This window comes from Natator depressus, chromosome 2 (genome assembly GCF_965152275.1).
Source record: "Natator depressus isolate rNatDep1 chromosome 2, rNatDep2.hap1, whole genome shotgun sequence".
Lineage (NCBI taxonomy): Eukaryota > Metazoa > Chordata > Testudines > Cheloniidae > Natator > Natator depressus.
Genome location: NC_134235.1, coordinates 263555852 through 263575814, shown reverse-complemented (window position 1 = coordinate 263575814; position 19963 = coordinate 263555852). Strand labels below are relative to the sequence as shown.

The 19963-nt window shown below is 66.0% G+C and overlaps 1 protein-coding gene across 1 annotated transcript in view; it reads right to left on the bottom strand.

Annotated features, from left to right (window-relative positions):
- LOC141981967 (SCO-spondin-like) overlaps positions 1 to 19963 on the bottom strand; it is a 122936-nt gene that overhangs the window by 53086 nt on the left and 49887 nt on the right. The window contains exons 43-60 of the mRNA XM_074943582.1: positions 18716 to 18857; positions 18368 to 18532; positions 17652 to 17841; positions 17044 to 17083; positions 14228 to 14285; positions 13260 to 13380; positions 12154 to 12376; positions 9431 to 9612; positions 7301 to 7428; positions 6164 to 6334; positions 5569 to 5733; positions 4754 to 4933; positions 4411 to 4533; positions 3871 to 4000; positions 3182 to 3307; positions 2346 to 2437; positions 1772 to 1954; positions 1078 to 1242 (exon numbers count right to left, since the gene is read on the bottom strand). Coding sequence (XP_074799683.1) covers positions 1078 to 1242; positions 1772 to 1954; positions 2346 to 2437; positions 3182 to 3307; positions 3871 to 4000; positions 4411 to 4533; positions 4754 to 4933; positions 5569 to 5733; positions 6164 to 6334; positions 7301 to 7428; positions 9431 to 9612; positions 12154 to 12376; positions 13260 to 13380; positions 14228 to 14285; positions 17044 to 17083; positions 17652 to 17841; positions 18368 to 18532; positions 18716 to 18857 — 2584 coding nt within the window. The remainder of the gene's footprint in view (positions 1 to 1077; positions 1243 to 1771; positions 1955 to 2345; positions 2438 to 3181; positions 3308 to 3870; positions 4001 to 4410; positions 4534 to 4753; positions 4934 to 5568; positions 5734 to 6163; positions 6335 to 7300; positions 7429 to 9430; positions 9613 to 12153; positions 12377 to 13259; positions 13381 to 14227; positions 14286 to 17043; positions 17084 to 17651; positions 17842 to 18367; positions 18533 to 18715; positions 18858 to 19963) is intronic.

Genomic DNA, 19963 nt, shown 5'->3' with positions numbered 1-19963 from the left:
GGTCAGTGGCCCAGTTCTAGCAAACCCAGACTTTGACAAGCCCTTTGTGGTGTTCACCGACGCCTCCGACACGGGACTGGGGGCGGTGTTAATGCAGGAGGATGAAAAGGGGGAGAGACACCCCATCGTGTACCTGAGCAAGAAGTTGCTACCCCGGGAGCAACACTACGCGGCCATCGAGAAGGAGTGCCTGGCCATGGTGTGGGCCCTCAAGAAACTAGAGCCCTATCTCTTCGGGCGACACTTCACCGTGTACACCGACCACTCTCCCCTGACCTGGCTGCACCAGATGAAAGGAGCCAACGCCAAGCTCCTGAGGTGGAGCCTGCTCCTGCAGGATTACGACATGGATGTGGTCCATGTGAAGGGAAGTGCCAACCTGATAGCGGATGCGCTGTCCCGGAGAGGGGGCCCCGAACTTCCCCAGGTCACTGGTCACAGTGACCCCGCTCAGTTCAGTCTCGAAGGGGGGAGAGATGTGACGATGTGACGCAGCAGGGAGGGGGGAGTGTTGACCTGGGAATGTGCCCTGGGGATGGGAGACCTGAGAGCCTGTCACCTGAGCCAGGAGGGGGAGGGGGAGGTAACACCTCTGCCCAGGAATGTGGACGGAGGCTGCAGCAGGGAACCTGCTCGGTGGGTTTAGTTTTCAGTTTGGGGCTGGGTGGAGGAACTCAGGGAACCCCAGGGCTGGGGTCTAAGCTCCCTGCTCCCCCAGAAGGACTTCACTGAGGGGTCCTGGGTGTACCCACACGCTCTGTTTTGGACTGTGTTCCTGTTGTCCAATAAACCTTCTGTTTTACTGGCTGGCTGAGAGTCTCAGTGAATCCCAGGAAGAGGGGTGCAGGGCCTGGACTCCCCCACACTCCGTGACACCATGCCCTGTATCTCGGCAGTGCCCCGTGCCCAGCCCCTTGGGGGAAGCCCCCCCGTACCTTGGCAAGGCCCTGTGCCCAGCCCCTTGATGGGAACCCCCCCATACCTCAGCAGGGCCCTGTGCCCAGCCCCTGGGGTGAGGCCCCCCCCGTACCTCGGCAGGGCCCCATGCCCAGCCCCTGGGGTGAGGCCCCCCCGTACCTCGGCAGGGCTGGCTGTCGCAGTCCCGGGTCTGAACGAGGGGCCCCGTGCACTCGGGCCCTCCGTAGGCCGGGTTGGAGCAGGTGCGGCTGCGGGTCTGGACGCCAGAGTCGCAGGTTGCGGAGCATCGGGACCAGGCCGTCCAGGGGGTCCAGACGCCTCCCACTGCCAGGGGACAGCAGAGGACATGGCCTGACGAGCTCAGCATGCCAGGAGCCGGGTCTGGGGGGTCCCCTTGGCACCATGCCGCTCCCCCAGGCCAGGGGGGAGCCCCAAGAGGGGCTCTGCCAAACCCACTGGGAACCTCCCAGCTGCCGCTCCTAGCCCTGCCCTGGCACCCGTTGCCCCAGCCCTGCCAGGGGCCTCGTGGGAGTCAGCCTGGATGCCACCCCCAGCTGGGGAACCCCGGCCATCCTTGGGGGGTGCCCCCCCACCGACATAACCCTCCCTCCTCATCGCACACACTAGAACCCCACCCATGGATCCCCATCCCTCCTCACGGGCTGCCCCCACCAAAGCAGCCCCTCCATCCTTGTGGTCTAGAACCCCGCCTATGGATCCCCCTCCTTCCTCAGAGCCCAGAACCCCGACCATGGATCCCCCACCCTCCTCGAGGGCTGCCCCCACAACCCCCCTTAGACACTGCTATGGCCCTTTGTCTCCCGTCCATCCCTCCCTCCAGCTGGGCTCTCACCGGGGCAGGGCGGCGTGTCACACTGCTCCTCCTGCACGGGTGCCCCCTGGCATCGCCCAGCGCCCTCCCCGGTGTCGTTGCAGTGACGGAACCGCTTCCTCACGCCGACATGGTCCACATCGTAGAAGCAGGTCTTGGAGCAGGGGGACCAGGGCGTCCAGTCGCTCCAGGGGCCGGTGGGCTCTGGGGATCACGGGGGGATGGGGTGGGGGACAGGGCTGATCAGCACTGCCCGGCTGTGACATCAGGGGGGCTATGGACAAACCCCAGGGACGGGCCCCAGGCTCAGGCTCTGGCGCCCAAGGACAGGGAGGGCAGCGGTGCCCCAGGCCAGGGCGGGGGGCCAGGCAGGGCCTGTTCTGTTCTCAGCTGGTGGCACAACGGGAGGATTGAGCCAGCTGTCATCTCCAACGCCAGCTGGCAGAGCTGCCCGGACACCTGGGTTCCACGCCCAGGATGCTCTGCACTACCCCAGAAGGAGTGCTGCCCTACGACCCAGGGCAACACGTGCCAGGACAGAGGGACCCTGTCCCCTCCCCGCAGGCTGCGCCGGGGCCGGGCGCGGTGTACGTACCGGAGACACAGGCCGTGTGGCACTCGCGGACTTGCTGTGCGTCCCCCTCGCACGGGGCTCCGCCGTTGGCAGGGGCCGGGTTGGTGGGGGATCTGGGGAGGCGGGGGGAGGTAGTTAGGGAGAGCGATCGCCAGGGGGTAGCACAGCTGGGTGCTGCACCACGGCTACACCTGCCACGGGTGCCAGGGTGCTGCAGCCCACGGCCCCCCGGCAACGCCACAGCGAGAGAGGACCCAGATTCTCCTCCTGCAGGATCCTGCTTCCCGGCAGCGGGGAGGCTGAGCGGGCATGTCGAGGCGCCCCCTGCCCACAGGGACCCCGTGCTGCCCGCAGGAATCGCTGCCCCCGTGCCAGGACACGGGGCCAACGAGAGAATTCGAGCGACACGGACGGGGATGACCGGAGGGGACCGAGGGGTCACCGCTGAGTTTGAAATCCCCCCTGAAAGCCGGCACACCCCAGAGCACAGCACCCCCTAGCGCTGCACTGGGGTCAGCACTGACTGAGGGGAGAGCGCCCCCTACTGAGCCCTCCCTACACACAACACCCCCTAATGAGCCCCGCCCCGCTCCCTGCTGCCCAGCGCCCCCACCAAGCCCCCGCCCTGCTCCCTCCCGCCCCCCATCCCAGCACTGCTTGTGACAGGAGACAGCCCCTGCCGAGCCCCTGCAGGACGGCACCCCTAGCATGGCCCTCAGGCCAGCGCTCCCAGCGTGGGCCCCACTGAGCCTCTACTCCCAGCCATGCAGTGTCTGGTTTTCTTGGGGGTCTCCTGCTGTGTGAGGGTCCCAGGGCGGTGCCCACCCGGCAGGGTCCATGCTCTTCCCCCTCTGCACCTGAATCTCTCCCGCATGCCGACTCCACAGCTGCGGTCGCAGGGTGTCCACGGGGACCAGGCTGACCAGCCACAGTTAACGGGGCAGGCCAGGTCGTCGCATGTCACCACCCCGTCCAGGCACACGCTGGGGAGAGGAGACGCTGGGTCAGGGGGCCTGGGCCCAGGGCTCCCTGCCGCACGTGTGGCGCACTCAGTGGGGGCCGCAGGGCCATCGGCCGGCCGGGGCTGCCATGAGGCCTAGCACTGACCTGCACTCCAGCAGCCCTGGGCACAGGTGCTGCTCCCCGGCACTCGGCAGGGCCGGCCCCGCGCTGAGCCAGAGCCCAGGGGACAGCGCCAGCGAGCGCCACACAGAGCGATGGGGCAGGGCAGTCGGGGAGCACCCAGGGGTGTGTCTGCACTCGGCCCCCAGCCACTGGTGGGTGTAACATGCTGGGGGCGGAGGGCTGCTGTGGGTACAGTGCCCAGGGCAGGCCAGGGGCAGGGCGTGCGGAGCGAGCCGAGGGTGAGGAGCCCAGGCCCCGTCAGGGCGGGCAGAGCGTGGGGAGTGGGCGCAGGGCGAGCAGCGCGCCGATGCGGCAGCCTGGGGGCAGCAGGACGCACGGGCAGGCGGGGGGCAGCGCAGGCAGGGCCGACGCCCGCGAGGGGCCGTCCAGGGGCCCCGGAGCCCAGCCCCCCGGCACTCACCACTGGCTGCAGTTGTCGTGCAGGAACATCTCCCCGGGGAGGCGCCGCTCCTGGCTGAAGTCGCAGTGGCACTGGCTGACGTTCACGCAGCCGCCCTCCTGCAGGTAGAGCCCCGGGGGGCACCGGCAGCCTGCCAACGCCAGCCGGACGCAGTGAGGCCAGGGGGCGCGGGCTGGGGCCTGCTGGACCCTCGGCGCCCAGGGATCGGGTCACCCAGCAGGGACCCAGAGTCACCCGCCAGAGAGAAGCCCCAGGACTCCGGGCAGCGGGGCCGTGGGCTGGCGCAGAGCCCCTGCCGGCGGCTCTGTGGAGCGGCGCCGGTACACGGAGGGCCCCCGAAGCCATCGCCTCCCAGGCCTGGGGGAGACTCAGTCCCGGCCGGCTGAGAGGCCCGGGTGGATGGGGAGGGGGCGCCACGCCGGGGCCAGGCCGGGCGACAGCCGGGGATGTGAAGGACGGCGCCATTGGCCAGGGCCCCTGCGCGCTCGCTGATGCCCTGCCGCCCCTCCCCTGCCCCCACCGCCCCCCAGCGCCGCTCACCCTCCACACAGCGGCTGTGGCAGCTGCTCTCGGCGTTCAGCTCCCGGCACGACTGGGGGCACGGCGCCACCAGGCCCCTCTCACAGTCCCCTGCCTGCACGTGCACCATCTCGGGGCCGCAGTCTGGAGGGGTGCACGGCACTCAGGCAGGACGCCCCAGACCCTCCAGCTGGCACCCCCCCACCCCTCCCAGTGTCCCCCATTCCCACTCACACCCTCCCCCTGGTCACTCCACGTCCTCCCCCAGCATTCCCCACGCAGACCCATGGGCCCTCGTCCCCCCCCATAGCCCTTCCCTGCCTTTGCCGCTCTGCCTTGCCCCCCGGCCCCGCCCGCCGCTTACCACGGGCATCCCCGCAGGGCTGCAGGTTGCAGGGCTCTGTCTGCACGGCGTCGCCGGGGCAGGGCTGGCCCCCGTTCTTGGGCGGGGGGTCAGCGCAGCTCCTCGTGCGGCTCCGCACTCCGCCCCGGCACTCGGCGTCGCAGTCCGACCACTCGCCCCAGGGGGCCCAGGTGCCATTCACTGACCCAGAGAAGGGGCAGGGACGGGGTGAGCACAGAGCTGGATAGCCCTGGCCTGCTCTCAGCCCCGCTGGGCTGGCCCCACGCCACGCCGGATTCCCCTCCCCCCGCCCCCGGCCGACCTTGCGACAGGCGAGGGCCCAGCGCCCTGCCACCGGCCACCAGCGATGCTCGCAAGGCTGGGGGCAGCTCCCCGTGGGACAGTCCCACACAGTGAGGTGCACTGCCGGGGGCGCGGTCCACGTTCCCCGGATGCCTCCAACAGCAGCCAGGCAAAGTGCAGAGGCCGGGAAGGGTGGCTGGCTGGGTCCAGCAGGGCAGGAGTGGGGCCCAGACCCTGGCAGCTCAGCCCTTGCCCGAACGGCAGGGCTGGGCCATGGGGCTCAGTAGATGGGGGCTGTGTGCTGAGGAGGGGGCTGAGCCTCCATCCCCAGCTATGAGGGGCTGTGCAGAGGGGGCGGGCAGGTGGGGCGGGGTCCCTGCTCCCCAGGGGGCGCAGTGGGCACAGCAGGGGTTTCTGCTTCCCAGGGGGGCATGGCAGGTGGGGATCTCTGCTCCCCAGGGGGCGCAGCGGGCGGGGGTCTTGGCGGGCGGGGCAGGGGTCTCTGCTCCCCAGGGGGCAGGCTGGGGGCTCACCTGGGCAGGCCCGGAGGAAGCAGGAGCGGCTGTCGAACTCGTTGCGTTCGCACTGGCCCCCGGGCAGGGCGTTCCGGAGCAGGTCCCGCCGGCGGAAGGTGACGCCCAGCCCGCACGACCGGCTGCACTCACTCCAGCCGCTCCAGGGAGACAGGATGCAGTCCACTGGCGGGGTAGGAGACAGGCCTTAGAGATGGGGGTGCCAAGGGCTCCGGCCAGCCCCGCCGCACCCCGGGACAGTTTCCCAGCCGGACCCAGCGCCCCAGGATCCAGCCTAGCCTTGTCTAGTCCGGGACCCCAGCCGGGGGCCATGCAGGCTGGGGCTCGTGGTGCTGGCCTCAGGGCCGCCAGGGCTCCCATGGCCAGGATCTGCCGGAACCGGACAGCTCCAGAGCCTGGCCCCTGGCACCGGAGCGCAGCGGCCGTGGCTGTGCCTGCTGGAGATGGAGCCAGTGGGAGGGCAGGGGGCGGCTGTTGGAGGTCGGGCAGGCCTGGCTCCCTGCTCCGAGGTTCAGGCAGCTCCCCAAGCGTCGCTGGGAGGTTCCAGGGGGACGTGCCCAGGGCCGAGCGCCCGGAGCAGGAGCCCGGCACATACCACAGCTGCTCTCGTCAGAGCCGTCCTGGCAGTCCGGGTGCAGGTCGCAGCGCTTCTCCAGGGCCAGGCACTCCCCGCTGCCACAGGAGAACTGCTTGGCAGAGCAGGCGCTGGGCCGCCCGGTCGGGGAGGCCAGGGTGGCGATGGGGACGGCCGAGGCGGTGGGGCCTCCTGCAGAGACAGGCAGCCGCCCACAGGAGAGAAGTGAGGGGAGCGTCTGGCCCAGGCCTCAGCTGCCACCCGCTAGGGCTAACACTGACCCGTGGGCCTGGCCCAGCGCCCCCAGCCCGCAGGCACCGAGCCCCATTCGCTCAGCAAGGAGCCGCCCACCTCCAGCCCCTGGGAGCCCAGCCTGGCAGCTCCTGGGCCAGCCTCGCCAGTGTTTGCCCATGTGTGACCCGCTGGGCTGGTCCTGGTCTAATTCCTGCCCACATCAGGAGTGGGCCCTAGCCCCACACTGGCAGTCCGCGAAGGGGGCTCAAGGCTGAACCCCACAGGCCTCCAGGAGACCCCAGGAGACAGTCCCACTTACTCCACAGAGGCCCCCAAGCAGGGCCTTGGGGGGTGGTAATTTTCTGTAACGTTTTGTATGAACATGGTGGGTGCCTCAGTTTCCCCCAGGCGGTTGGAAAGGGAAAGGGCTGGTGGCTCTTCCCAGAGGCCCAGGGAGGCAGATGTGGCTCACACCTGGCTGTCTGGGGTTGGGGGCCAGGTCAATAGAGGGTCCCTGAAGACAATGGCAAAGCCAACCACCAGGACATTTGGTACCTAGCAACTAACGACCCTGGATCCCCCCCTCCCCCGCCCACCAGCTGGGGAACAAATAGCAAGGAGGAGCCTGGAGGGCCAGGCCTGGGAACACAAACAAAAAGGGGTGGGGGACAGAGCAGGAGCCAGGTCTGGCACACCTCCCAAAGACCGTTCCAAAGCTGGGGCCATAGCCCCGCTCCTGTGGGTCTGTGACGGGGGCCAGGGTGCTGGGAGGATCTGACGCCAGGCGAGCCCCCAGGTCAAATCCAGGGCGTCCAGCTCCATTGTGGGGTGGCTATGAGGGGATCCCCCAGGCTGCAGGTCCCAGGCAGGGCAGGGCACCTGCGGCCGAGCCGTGGGTCTGGCCCCATCCCTCTCCCCACTCACCGCAGTGCCACTCGTCCGACCCGTCCAGGCAGTCCTCCTGCCCGTCGCACACGAAGGCGGCCTCCACGCAGCCCAGCACCTCGCAGGCAAACTGGCCCTGGGTGCAGAGGAGCCGGGGAAGGGCAGCCCTGCCGGAAGAACACACGGGCTGGGGGGCTGGCACTGAACCCCCTGTGGGGTGCCCAGCGCAGAGCTATCCTGCCCCCAGTAGCTCCTCACGCGTGGCATCCTCAGGGGACGGGGTCGCAGCTCTGCCCCACTGCGGGGGGCTGGATCTTGGCAGGCCTAGGGCTGCTCCCCTGGAGGGCACAGACTGTCTGCAGGGTCGCGGAGCCAGGCAGGGTCCAAGGGAACTCGGAGCGCTGGAAGGAGGTGCCCAGGCCGGGGCACATGGCTAAGGCCCGCCTTACAGAGGCCAGGAGCTGTTTTGATGGGCAGGGTTTCGCGGGGCAGCTCCCCCGCAGGGGTCAGCAGCTCCGCTCCCTGCAATGGCTGGGTTCTCCTTGGGGGTCACCCCGCGCCCATCCCTGCTCAGCTGGCAAGCTCCCGGCCACAGCTCTGCCACGGCCCATCCACGGCCCTGCCCTCCCCCCAGCACCGGCCCCCTGCTTACCAGCCAGAGTGGTGGCCAGCCCAGGCCTGCCAGGCTGGGAGGGGCGAGTGTGCAGCCCAGGCAGCCCCATGGTGCCGGGCCCAGGACCGGCTGCCGACACAGTCACAGCCGCCATGCCCGGCAGGGTGGGGCCCAGCAGGCGTGGGGTCCCCGGAGAGGTTGTCCCTGCCCAGAAGAGCCCAGGAGTCCCTGGGGACCAGGCAGTGGGCGTCTCCCCCGGGCGCCCGGGCTCTGGGCTTGCCACGCCAGGAGCTCCGGAGCGCCTGGATTCCTCCACAAGGCCGGGCGTCCCAGTGCCCCACCAAGGCCGAGCTGTGCTCAGGTGGGGCACCTCGGGGCCAGCTGCTCCAGGGCTGCGCATGTCCCCTGCAGGCCCTGTCGTCCCCAGCGTTGGCACGGTGCCCGGCTCCTTCCCTGGGTGAGCCAGAGAGAGAAAACGTGTCAGTGACGGGCTGGGCCAGTCACCCTGACTTCGGCCAGACCCACCTGCCTCCCCCACAGCCCCGCCTGCCTCCGCCCAGACCCACCTGTCTTCGCCCAACCCCACCAGCCTCCCACCCAGCCCCACCTTCCTCCCCGCAGCCCCGCCTGCCTCCCCCTAGACCCACCTGTCTTCGCCCAACCCCGCCTGCCTTCGCCACAGCCCTGCCAGCCTCCCACCCAGACCCGCCTGCCTTCGCCCCAGCCCCGCCTGCCTTCGCCCCAGCCCTGCCAGCCTCCCACCCAGCCCCACCTTCCTCCCCGCAGCCCCGCCTGCCTCCCCCTAGACCCACCTGCCTTCGCCCCAGCCCTGCCAGCCTCCCATCCAGCCCCGCCTGCCTCCCCCCAGACCCGCCTGCCTTCGCCCCAGCCCTGCCAGCCTCCCACCCAGCCCCACCTTCCTCCCTGCAGCCCCGCCTGCCTCCCCCCAGACCCACCTGTCTTCACCTCAGCCCCGCCTGCCTCCCCAGCCCCACCTGCCTTCGCCCCAGCCCTGCCAGCCTCCCACCCAGCCCCGCCTGCCTTTGCCCCAGCCCCACTTGTCTTCGCCTCAGCCCTGGCTGCCTCCCGCAGCCCCGCCTGCCTCCCCCAACCCCCCCGCCTTTGCCCCGCCAGCCTCCCACCCAGTCCCACCAGCCTCCCCGCAGCCCCACCTTCCTCCTGCCTCAGCCCCGCCTGCCTCCCCCCAGCCCCGCCTGAGACATGGAGGTATGTGGGGGTCGCCGAGCTGGCTGAGCCAACTGGACAGGCCGTCAGGAAGGACTGGCCGAGGCTGCCCCAGATCAATGGAAAACCCGAGCAGACAACGGCAGCCCCAGCCCCTGGACCTGGGCACAGGGAAGCTGGGGACAGACCCGGCTGGAGAGCTAAGGGCTGGGAAGTGCAGGGGGATGAGAGAAGCTGGCTGGGGGAAGGAGTTGAGGCTCCCTACCCTGGGGTCTGACCCAGGCGGTCAGACAGAGACAGGCAGCATCATCAGTGGGGGTCCCGACAGCAGGGCTGGGCTCCAGGCTGGCCAGGAGAGAGGATGCTCTGACCATCCAGGGCTCAGCTCCGGGCTTCCCAGGCTGCGTGAGGGTTGCTGCAGGTCCGGGCCGGGCCTGTCGGTCCCTGTGGAGCAGAAGAGGCTCCCCCAGGACCCTTTGGGGTCTGACATAGCGAGGGGGCTCCTCCTGGACACAGCTGTAGCCCCGACGCTGGGGATCCGCGACACCACCCCCTGGGGCAGCAGGCGCAGGGCTGGTTTGGGGACTGTGGGGCTGCTGGCAGGACGGGACGGGCCTGTCCGTTCCCAGTGACTCGGACACTCCTGCTCTCTAATGGGGACCCAGCACCCGGTGCCACGTCTCTTTGCCCTGCTCCCGGCCCAGTCTCACCTGCTGCCGTGGTGCCCGGTGGCTTCACTGGCTGGCCCGTGGGTTTGGCCTCACGGCTCTCATTGACTGTGCCGGGAATCCTGGATCCTGGGACCAGAGTCGCCGTGGGGAGCAGGGGCTGCTCAGAGGTGAGTCTGGGCCCCAGTGGAGCAGCACCTTGGGGAGAGGGAGAAGGAACCGATCAGTGGGAGGGCCATGGTGCTGGCTGAGCTGCTCCGGGTCCCCCCTCCTGCCCCCTAGATTCCCAAGTCCTGCCCCCTAAGCCTCCCCATCCTGCCCCCCCACCTAGCACATCCCTGCTCGCCCAGGAAGGCCCTGCAGCCGGCCCTGCCATCACAGGGGGCCACAGGGGCTTCACACAGCGCCCCGAGGCCCCCACCCTCCCCCACCAGCAGCACGCCCCGGTCCTGGGGACCCCGACCCCAGGCAGAGCCGTGCACTCCGGTCTCCCCAGGGCAGAGGCTGGACTCGGGAGCAGAGACGAGACAGCTCAGCGGGGAAGGCTCCGGGCCCCACCTGTCGTGCCCAGGGTGCCTGGCCCTATGGGAGAGGCGCCCGCAGCTGGCAGTGCTGGGAAATGGGGCTCAGGGGAGAGCAGGAGACATGGCGGGGGCTGGGGAGATGGAAAGGGCTCAGAGAAGCCTCCATAGGGTGGGGGTGGGGGGAACAAGTGCCTGCTGGTCTCTAGGGCACATCCCCTGGGGGCGAGGGAATGGCTATCGGGGCGCGCCTGGGAACGGGCGACGGAGCTGGGCCATGGGGGAACCTCCCGCAGGGGATCCTCTCCTCAGGGTCTGAGTCACTCACACCTGCGTGGGCAGAGCCCGGGGCAGGCCGCCGGTGGCCCCTCGCCCGTCCATGCCCAGCCGCCAGGGCAGTTCTGGCTCTCTCTGCTCCAGGCTCTCTCCAGCCCCCCGGCAAGGATCCCCTGACTAATGGGATGTTTCTCTGGGGACTCGGCCCAACCGTCCCTGGCTCAGGGCCTTGCCGCTCCTCCCTGCGGTGCCCTGACTGACCCCCGGGCACTTGCCCCCTGCCCCAGACTGGGCACCTCCCTGCGCGTGGTTCGCCCAGCACCAGCAGCTCAGGCCATTGGCAGCGACGGGCTAGGCAATCACGGGGCCTTTTTCTCCCCAGAGCCTGGGACTCTGCCCTGCGGCCTGGCACCGGTCGGGGCTGGGCAGATGCAGGGAGGGACCCCTGGGCAGGGAACGGAGCAGGTGAGGCTCAGCTCAGCCCCAAATAAACTCAGCGCAAGGCTGGGCCCAGGTGGAGCTGGGCTGCCTGCTCCGTTGCCCGATGGGGGAGGGCAAGGCCGAGGCCTGGCGCTACCCACCCCTCCCCTGGCAGGGCCTGCAGGGTGCCCCCAGGGGCCAGAGCCCAGAGTGGGGGGCACCAGCCTGTGCAGGATCCAGAGAAAGGTGCTCCGGACGACGGGGAGAGCAGCCCAGGGTGAGGGGCTAGAGCAACGGCCGGGGGTACCAGGGACCCAGCCCAGCCCCGCAGGGTCACAGACCCCCCGCTCCATGTCCCCGCCCCGCAGGGTCACAGGCCCCCTCATGCTCCCCAGCCCTGCCAGGTCACAGGCCCTCCTGCTCCCTGTCCCCACCCTGCTGGGTCACAGGCCCCCCTCATGCTCCCCAGCCCAGCCCCACAGGGTCACAGGCCCCCCTGCTCCCTGTCCCAGCCCCGCAGGGTCACAGACCCCCCCCCCCCGATCTCGGGGGGAGCAGCACTCACTCCAGGGGCAGCCCAGCGCCTCCATGCGCAGGCGGATGCTCCGGTGATACTCCACAGGCACCAGCCGCAGGTAGCGGGCGAGGATCAGGGGGCGCAGCTCCCTCTGCACCGGCGTGTGGCTGTCGAAGTTTCCCTCCAGTACCTGGCCGAGGGACCCGGAGGGAGTGGTCAGCCCAGGGCTTGAGAGCGGGCAGGGGAGAGGCTCTGTCCCCACCGCCGGCTGGCGTGGGACAGGAGGGGGCAGGCTCGGGGGCTGACCGAGGCGGGGGTCTGGGTCTGGGCTGCACCCAGATCTCAGGCTTCAGCCGAGGGCCACGCTTGTGACTTGCCAGGCCCCTGAGGGTGGCACCTCTGTGGCATCATACAGCAGCCCCTGGAGACTACGGCTCCCAGCACGCAGTGCTCCATCGTGACAGGAGCAGCCTGGCCGGAGAGACCCTGAATGCCGACCCGAAAGGCCCCTGGCCCTGGGCACTGACTGGGCAGGGCACGCGCGGTACCGGGTGAGCACGGCATGCCGGGCGCTGGAGATGAGGGCACGCTGCAGAGCTCGTGGGCTGCGTCAGGCCCCCCGTGCCACGCACACGGCCCAGTGGCCTGGGGTGGGGGGAGCGGGCCGAGCCGCGGGGGGCACGGCCAGGTACCTGAGCCGGCTGGGGGGGCGCGGCGCCGCGCGCTGCCCCCGTGTAGTTGCGGAAATGCACCCCGTCGTGGCTGTACTGCAGGCGATACCTGGTGACGTAGCCCCCGGCCGTCAGCCCGCCCTGCGTGATCAGTGCGCTCACAAAGGTGGGCTGCAGGAAGTCCACCTGGAAGTAGGGGCTGCCGTCGGTCTCCAGGGGGCTCCAGCCTGGCTCGATGTTCAGTCTGGGAGGGGCAGAGGGGAAGCGATGGGGCAGGCCCAGCACCAGCCCTGACCGAGAGGACCCAGGCACCCTGGGGTGGGGAGTCGCCCACCGAGATCAATCGGTGCCAGGGCCCTGCCACCTGACGGCTCCCTCCCTCAGGGGGCTCAGCAGCTCCCACGGGGCATGATCCCCCAGGGCACCCGCTCCCCTCCCGCCAGCAGGAAAGGGGGCTGGTCGCAGCTCCTGGAACCCATGCGTGACCCAGGCACAGGGACCTTGGTCGCCCTCCGGCCCCTCGCCTTAGACGCTGCGGGGACAGACCCCAACCCACAGATCCGAGCCCCACTCCACAGGCAGGGAAACTGGCCCTGAGGCAGCCTGGAAACCCCCTCCCAGGGGCTGAGACCCTCCCGTCCGTTCCCAGCTACGTCTGCGCTCCGAACCCGGTGGTGAGTCCCTGCTCGCTGGTCGGGGTGCGGCTGGGGGCCCTGGCAGAGCCGGGCCGAGCTGGAGCCGTGGGATGCACTCGCCCTGCTGCCGCGGCTGCACAGCTGTTCCGGCTGGCGTGAGCTCGACACGGGCTGGTGTGAGCCCGGCTGGACGAGCGGGGACCCCAGCCCTCACTCACGCCACAGACGTCACCTGAGACGGACCCCTGGGATCGGCTTGGACCGCCCTGAGCTAACCCCTGCCGCTGGTCCAGGCGCTGGCTGGGCAGAGCCTTTCGGGGACGGAGAATCCACCACGTCCCAGGGTCAGTTCCCCTCCTGCCAGCCTGACCGTGCCCATCTCCTTCCAGCCACTGCGGGGGACCTGTGTCCGCTGGCAGGAGGGGCCCTCCCCCCCATTCCCACCCCCAGGCCCTGGCAGGAGGGGCTGGTCACGCGGCGGGGGCTGCTCACATGTTGGGCACCATGTTGAGGCGCCCGGCGTCCGGGGGGTTGCTGTCCCGGTGGGAGGAGGCGCTCAGCTGCTGGTAGCGGATCCTGCCGTCGTCCAGGCCCAGCGGCTCGCTGCAGGGACCTGCAGGGAGATGGGGCAGCTCAGAGCAGCCGTGCCCCCACATGCGCCCCTGTGTCCCCTCCCCCGCAGCGGGTAACCCCAGGAGGGCCCCTGTGACAAAGTGGGACTGTTCTTAATGTTTCCTCTGAATAGTGTGGGGGTGCCTCAGTTTCCCCTAGGCAGTTCTTAAGTGTCTAGGGGGTGGGGTAAGGGTGTATGATCGTTGCAGAGCCCTAGAGGGCAGGTGTGTGCAGGGGTCTGGACACAGAGAATGGCCAACACCCTGTTTCCTGGCAACTGATGGCCCGGGCCCTTCCCCCCTGCAAGGTGAGAGCTAAAGGGTTGGAGAACAAAGGAATCAGGTGCCCTCCTGGCCTGGGAAAGGGACAAAGCCCAGAGGAGGAGGGGCTGGAGGGAGTTTCAGTTTGGGGCTGGCTGGGGACGAGGAGTGAAGGGCAGACGGGGTTGTCTGGCTCACTGCCCCCCAAAATGGACCCAGCTGAGGGGTCCTGTTCTCTGCACCTACAAGCTCTGTGTTAGACCATGTTCCTGTCGTCTAATAAACCTTCCGTTTTACTGGCTGGCTGAGAGTCCCGTCTGACTGCGGAGTTGGGGGGCAGGACCCTCTGGCTTCCCCAGGACCCCGCCTGAGTGGACTCGCTGTGGGAAGCGCAGGGCGGGGCAGAGGATGCTGAATGCTCCGAGGTCGGACCCAGGAAGGTGGAGCCGGGTGAGCTGTGTGTCCTGCAGACAGGCTGCTCGCAGAAAGGAGACTTCCCCAGAGTCCTGCCTGACTTCGTAGGGAGCAGGTCCAGAGCATCGCCCGGGGACTCTGTGACAGCCCCCCATGAGTGTGGGAAGGCAGTACCTGTGGGGGTGGGGAGGATGTCTCCAGGGAATAGCCAGCCCTCTGTGCCCTGGGACACCTGCAACACAGGGAAAGAGCCGTTACCCCTCCTGCCACCAGCTGCTCTGTCCGGCCGCTCCTCCCCCCATATGGCCAGTCAGGTGCCAGCCTGTGACCCACCCGCAGCCCTGGGCACCAAGAGATTGGGACCCTCCCCCATCGACAGCCATTCATTTCCCCCTCCCCCAGCCCTGCAGCCATCCACTCCCCCTCCCCGCACAGGGTGTGACGTTATCAACATAATCTGGGACCGTATAGATCATTGTTGCAACCAAGGTCCTGTAGTGGCACCTAATCTTGTACAAAGGGGGTCAACTGGGGTGTCTCAGGTTCAGAGGGAAGAGTGGGGAGCGGAGTCTGCAGAGCAGAACAGCTGGGCAGCTGATCTCTGGAGAATGCAGGGGAGGGCAGGTTTACTCTCCTCTCCGGACACTTTGGATATGACTTGCAATCTCTCAGTGAACTTAACATCTGACTCCAGGTGGAAGCAGAGGTTGGTGAGGGAAGAACAACAGAGCTTTGAGTCTGGCTTGTCAGTGAAAATGGATGGAATCTCTTTAAGACAGAGTCTAGCCTTGAGATCAGTAGCAGCTAAGGATCTGAGAACTGGGGAACTGGCTCCTGCCTGTGGTAATGCAAATTACTTGGCTGGCAGGGAGAAGGAGGACTCGCTAATAGCTGTTAGCACAGAGAGCAGGCCCAATCAGCCAGTGAATTCGGTTACGCCAGAGAAATCCGGGTTTGATCCTTCAGGAAGGGAAGGAAAGAGAGACCTTAATTCTGCAAAGGGAAGCCACAGGCTGACCCTAAAAGGCCCAAACCCCAATAGTGTTGAGCCAAAGGTGGGGCATGACAAAACTGATTGTAAACGGACACATGCAATGAATGTGTTGTTGTTTCTCACGGTAATTCTTGTAACTAATGTGTTGCTATTACCAAGAACTGTAAAAATGTCCATTGTGCCTTATCTTTTGAAAAAACCTTTGAACATGTTAAAAGGAATACATGAGAACACACTTTGTGATAAAAGGCCTTGTTATACTGATGTTTCACAGTTAATGCCTGTAAACAGTACTGGAACTTTTCACAGGGAAAAAGACATTCCAGACCTGATGTGCTGTATGAAAAGGGAAACTGAGGCACACTACCCTATTGCTTTCACGGCTAACTGCCAAGATTCCTGTACTATGGACAACATTAATATCTACATTGACGTGATGTTAATTGGGTTCCACACATTTGCCAGAGCTTGTATGGCTAAAGTAGCTATGTTCTTTAGCTCTTGGCAAGATCACATGAGACCTGCAGGAACCACGATGCAAGGGCAGATCCAATCCACTATTGTTCTAACCCAGGTTTTACCATGAGTTTGTAAAGAGACTCAATCACGTTATTGACCATGACTTTGGCAAACCATTTCCGTGATACCCTGGTACGGCTTCGAACCCAGTACAAGCTGTAATGAGACAGACCCCAGGATGGGGAGCTCTTGGGATGCAGTCAGAGATGTTTGTGCCATCCCCTCCTGCATCACTTTTGCGTTGGGGCTGTGACGTAATTGACATAATCTGGGACCGTATAGATCATTGTTGCAAGCAAGGTCCTGTAGTGGCACCAAATCTTGTATAAAGGGGTGTCTCAGACCAGATGATGGTTGGCTGGTTAGGATGATGCTGTCTATATTTGTGTATCGTTTTTGTAGTTAAAGTTATGATAGAGCCAACATGATATTGGCTCTATCCTGTCTGTAGTTCAAACGTGTGCTGTGCTTCTGGGTGACACCGCAGACAGGTTGGTGTCAGCTCTGCCCAGCCTGCTGGATGGCCCATTAGGGACCATCAGTGACACAACTGACCCACTGAGAGAAGGCAGACACACCTTGCGATTCAGCAAAGTATGCAGGGACTTGCCCATGTGACTCCAAACTCCATTTTGCTGTAATTTTCCACAGTAAGAACACAGAGGGGTCCTTACACCTGGAAAAGTCTATAAAGGCTGATGCCCCATCTCCATCTTGTCTTCAGTCCTGCTTCTTGCCTCTGGAGGCACTTCACTACAAATGGAAGCTCTACACAAAGGACTGAATGACCCATCCCAGCGGGGGATGTTCTCCACAGACTTGATTTGAACCTGCTGTTTATTCCATCACTGCTACAAGCCTGAACCAAGAACTTTGCCATGGCTGGATGTCATTGATTCCATTGAACCCATTCTAGCTCTCATCTCTATCTTTTTCCTTTTATGAATAAACCTTTAGATTTTAGATTCTAAAGGATTGGCAACAGCGTGATTTGTGGGTAAGATCTGACTTGTGTATTGACCAGGGTCTGGGGCTTGGTCCTTTGGGATCGAGGGAACCTTTTTTCTTTTACTGGGGTACTGGTTTTCATAACCATTCGTCCCCATAACGAGTGGCCCTGGTGGTGATACTGGGAAACTGGAGTGTCTGAGGGAATCGCTTGTGTGACTTGTGGTTAGCCAGTGGGGTGAGACCGAAGTCTTCTCTGTCTGGCTGGTTTGCCTTGGTGTGCACAGAAACCCCAGCCTTGGGCTGCAACTGCCCGGCTTGAAGCAATTTGTCCTGAACTGGCACTCTCCGTTGGGCCCCGCCAGAACCAGCCTCGTTACACAGGGTCCTGCCCTTCTGCAGAGGTCCCCAGCTCGGTGGCAGCCCAGCCAGGCAGGGCTTGGGGGGACGTGGGGACAGGTCATTAACACACTAACAGGGCAGCTGCAAGACTCCCCCTCCCTTCCCGCCCCGCTGCAGGCTCTCTCACCTCCTGGGTGGGTGGCGAGGGCTGCCCGGGGGCCCAGCTGCTGAAAGAACCAGAGCAAAGGGATGAATTAGTGTTGCCCCTGCTGGAAAGCTGCCGCCGGGGGCCTCCCATCCCGGGTCATGGGGCAGCCCCTCTCCACTGCACTGGGGGAACCCCCACCCCAGGCCTGCCCGCTCAGCTCCGCCATGCTGGGGAGTGATTCAGGGCATGGCTCCCGGGAGGGGGCATCAAACCAGCCCCCCAGGGAGATCCCTGCAGAGCCAGGGATGCACAGGGCAACACACCCATGCTGGCCAGTGGGGCCTGGGGAGTGGTAGGGTACACCAGGGGTCACGGGGGCTGGAACTGGGGGGCTGGGTCCCTGGGTGGGGTATTGGGATGGATCAAGTTGGAGAATCTCCTCCCAGCGGCAGGGCTGGTGCCCCACAGCTCAGGCCTGGGGGCAGGCAGCAGGGTTCGCTCCAATGCTGACCCCAGGATGGGCCGACAGGACTTGCCCTGCTCCCCTCACTGTACGCCCGCCAGCTGTCTCCGTGACACATCCCTGTCTCCGACAGGCCTCGTCACAAGGGTCCAGGCAGCCCCCCCACCTCTGCCCCACATGGTACCTGGCTGTGCTGGCAGGGGGCACCGCGCTCCCGGGCAGGGCGCCGCAGCCGGCCTCGTCGGTGCCGTCCGGACAGTCGGCGACGCCGTCGCACCGCCGGGAGGCGTCGATGCAGCCGTCAGACAGCGCGCAGTGGAAGTGGGAGAGGGGGCAGCGCCAGGGGGCGGAGGGCCCCACGGATGGGGCTGTCCCTGTGAGGGGGCACGGAGTCGGGGCTGGTAAGCAGGCCGGGGGAGCTCTCCGAGCAGGCACGGGAGCAGAGGCTGCACAGGCCAGCCGGGCTCAGCCTTTCCCAGGCTCCAGACCAAGGCCTGGGGGGACATTTCCTGTGCCTGGCAGCCCTAGCCCCGGCCCTCCCGCTCTAGCATGTGGCTGCAGCTCCGAGCGCCTGGTCTGAACTGACCGTGCGAACTGCCTGTGGGCGCTGCTCTGCCACCACAGAAAGGCAGCCCCCTCTGGGCTGGGAGGCGGCGGCTGATCGGACGGGACTCGAAGGCCCAGACCTGAGCTGCAGCTGCCTCGGGGGTGGTTTGCAAAGCTCGCTGCCCCAGCACGAAGATGCTGCCCCCTCCGGGGAGGCCTGCAGCAGCTGTTCAACAGCCACAGCCACTGCCCAGCCAGCGTGGAACGGTGCAACTGAGTCCCCAGGACGCTCCCTGAGCCCTGCAGGGTTGGCCCCGGCCCCGCCCTGCCCCCCGGGCTGGGCCCCCCGCTCACCGCAGCGCAGCTCGTCCGAGAAGTCTCCACAATCGTCGACTCCGTCGCACACGGCGCCGCGGGGCCCAGCGGGGACGCAGCGTCCGTTGCGGCACTGGAACTCACCAGTCCGGCAGGGCCTCCGGCCCGGTGGTGCAGTCGGTGCCCCAGGTGGCACAGGGGGCACTGGGGGGCAGGGAAGGCGGAAGAGCAGGTCGGGGGGGTGAGGCAATTCCAGGTCAGTCCCAGGAGACGCGCCTGCCCTGAGAAACCAAGCCCCCAACCCCAGGGGGCGCCCTCACCGCACCTGCCCCCTGGCCCCCCCACCTCCCCGCCCCCGCCGCCCCGCGAGGGGCCAGGGCGCGGTACCTCTCTCGCAGCCCAGCAGCTCGGCCCGCAGGAAGATCCCGTGGTGGAAGTCGTGGGGGAGGATGCGGACGTGCCGGGCACGGACCATGCGCTGGAACGTCCTCACCACCGGCGTGGAGTCGTCGGCGTTCCCCAGGAACAGCTGCAGGGGGAGCGACCGGCCGGCTCAGCCCCACACGCCTCGTGCATGCCCCGCACACGCACACGCCCCAAACATGCACACACATGCCCCAAACACCTCCCACACACATGCACGCCCTGCACACGCACACGCCCCAAACACGCACACGCCCCAAACACGCACACACACGCCCCAAACACCTCCCAACACATGCACACGCCCCAAACACACACACACGCCCCAAACACCTCCCAACACACGCACACGCCCCAAACACACACACGCACATGCCCTGAACACCTCCCAACACATGCACATGCCCCGAACACATGCACGCCCATGCCCCAAACACACACATACACACACATCCCAAACACACGCACATGCCCCAAACACACATGCACACACCCCGAACACCCAAATGCACACGCCCCAAACACACGCAGACACACACATCCAAAACACACTCATGCACACCCCAAACACACATGCACACCCCAAACACCTCCCAACACATGCACACACCCGAAACACATGCATAAACACCTCTGAATACCTCCCAACACATGCACACGCCCCAATCACACACACACACACACACCCTGAACACACGCACATGCCCCAAACACACACACACACACCAAACACACATGCACACCCCAAACACCTCCCAACACATTCACATGCCCCAAACACACACATACACACCTCCGACCACACGCACATGCCCCAAACACATGCACATGCCCCAAACATACATGCATACGCCCCAAACACACACACATGCCAAATATATGCACATGCATGTGGAGAAAGTCCAGAAAAGAGCAACAAAATTGAGTAAAGGTCTAGAAAACATGAGCTATGAGGAAAGATTGAAAGAATTGGGTTTGTTTAGTCTGCAGCAGAGAAGACTGAGAGGGGACATGAGAACAGTTTTCAAGTACATAAAAGGTTGTTACAAGACGGAGGGAGAAAAATTGTTCTTCTTAACCTCTGAGGACACGACAAGATGCAATGGGCTTAAATTGCAGCCAGGGCGGTTTAGGTTGGACATTATGAAAAACCTCCGACCTGTCAGGGTGGTTAGGTACTGGAATAAATTGCCCAGGGAGGTTGTGGAGTCC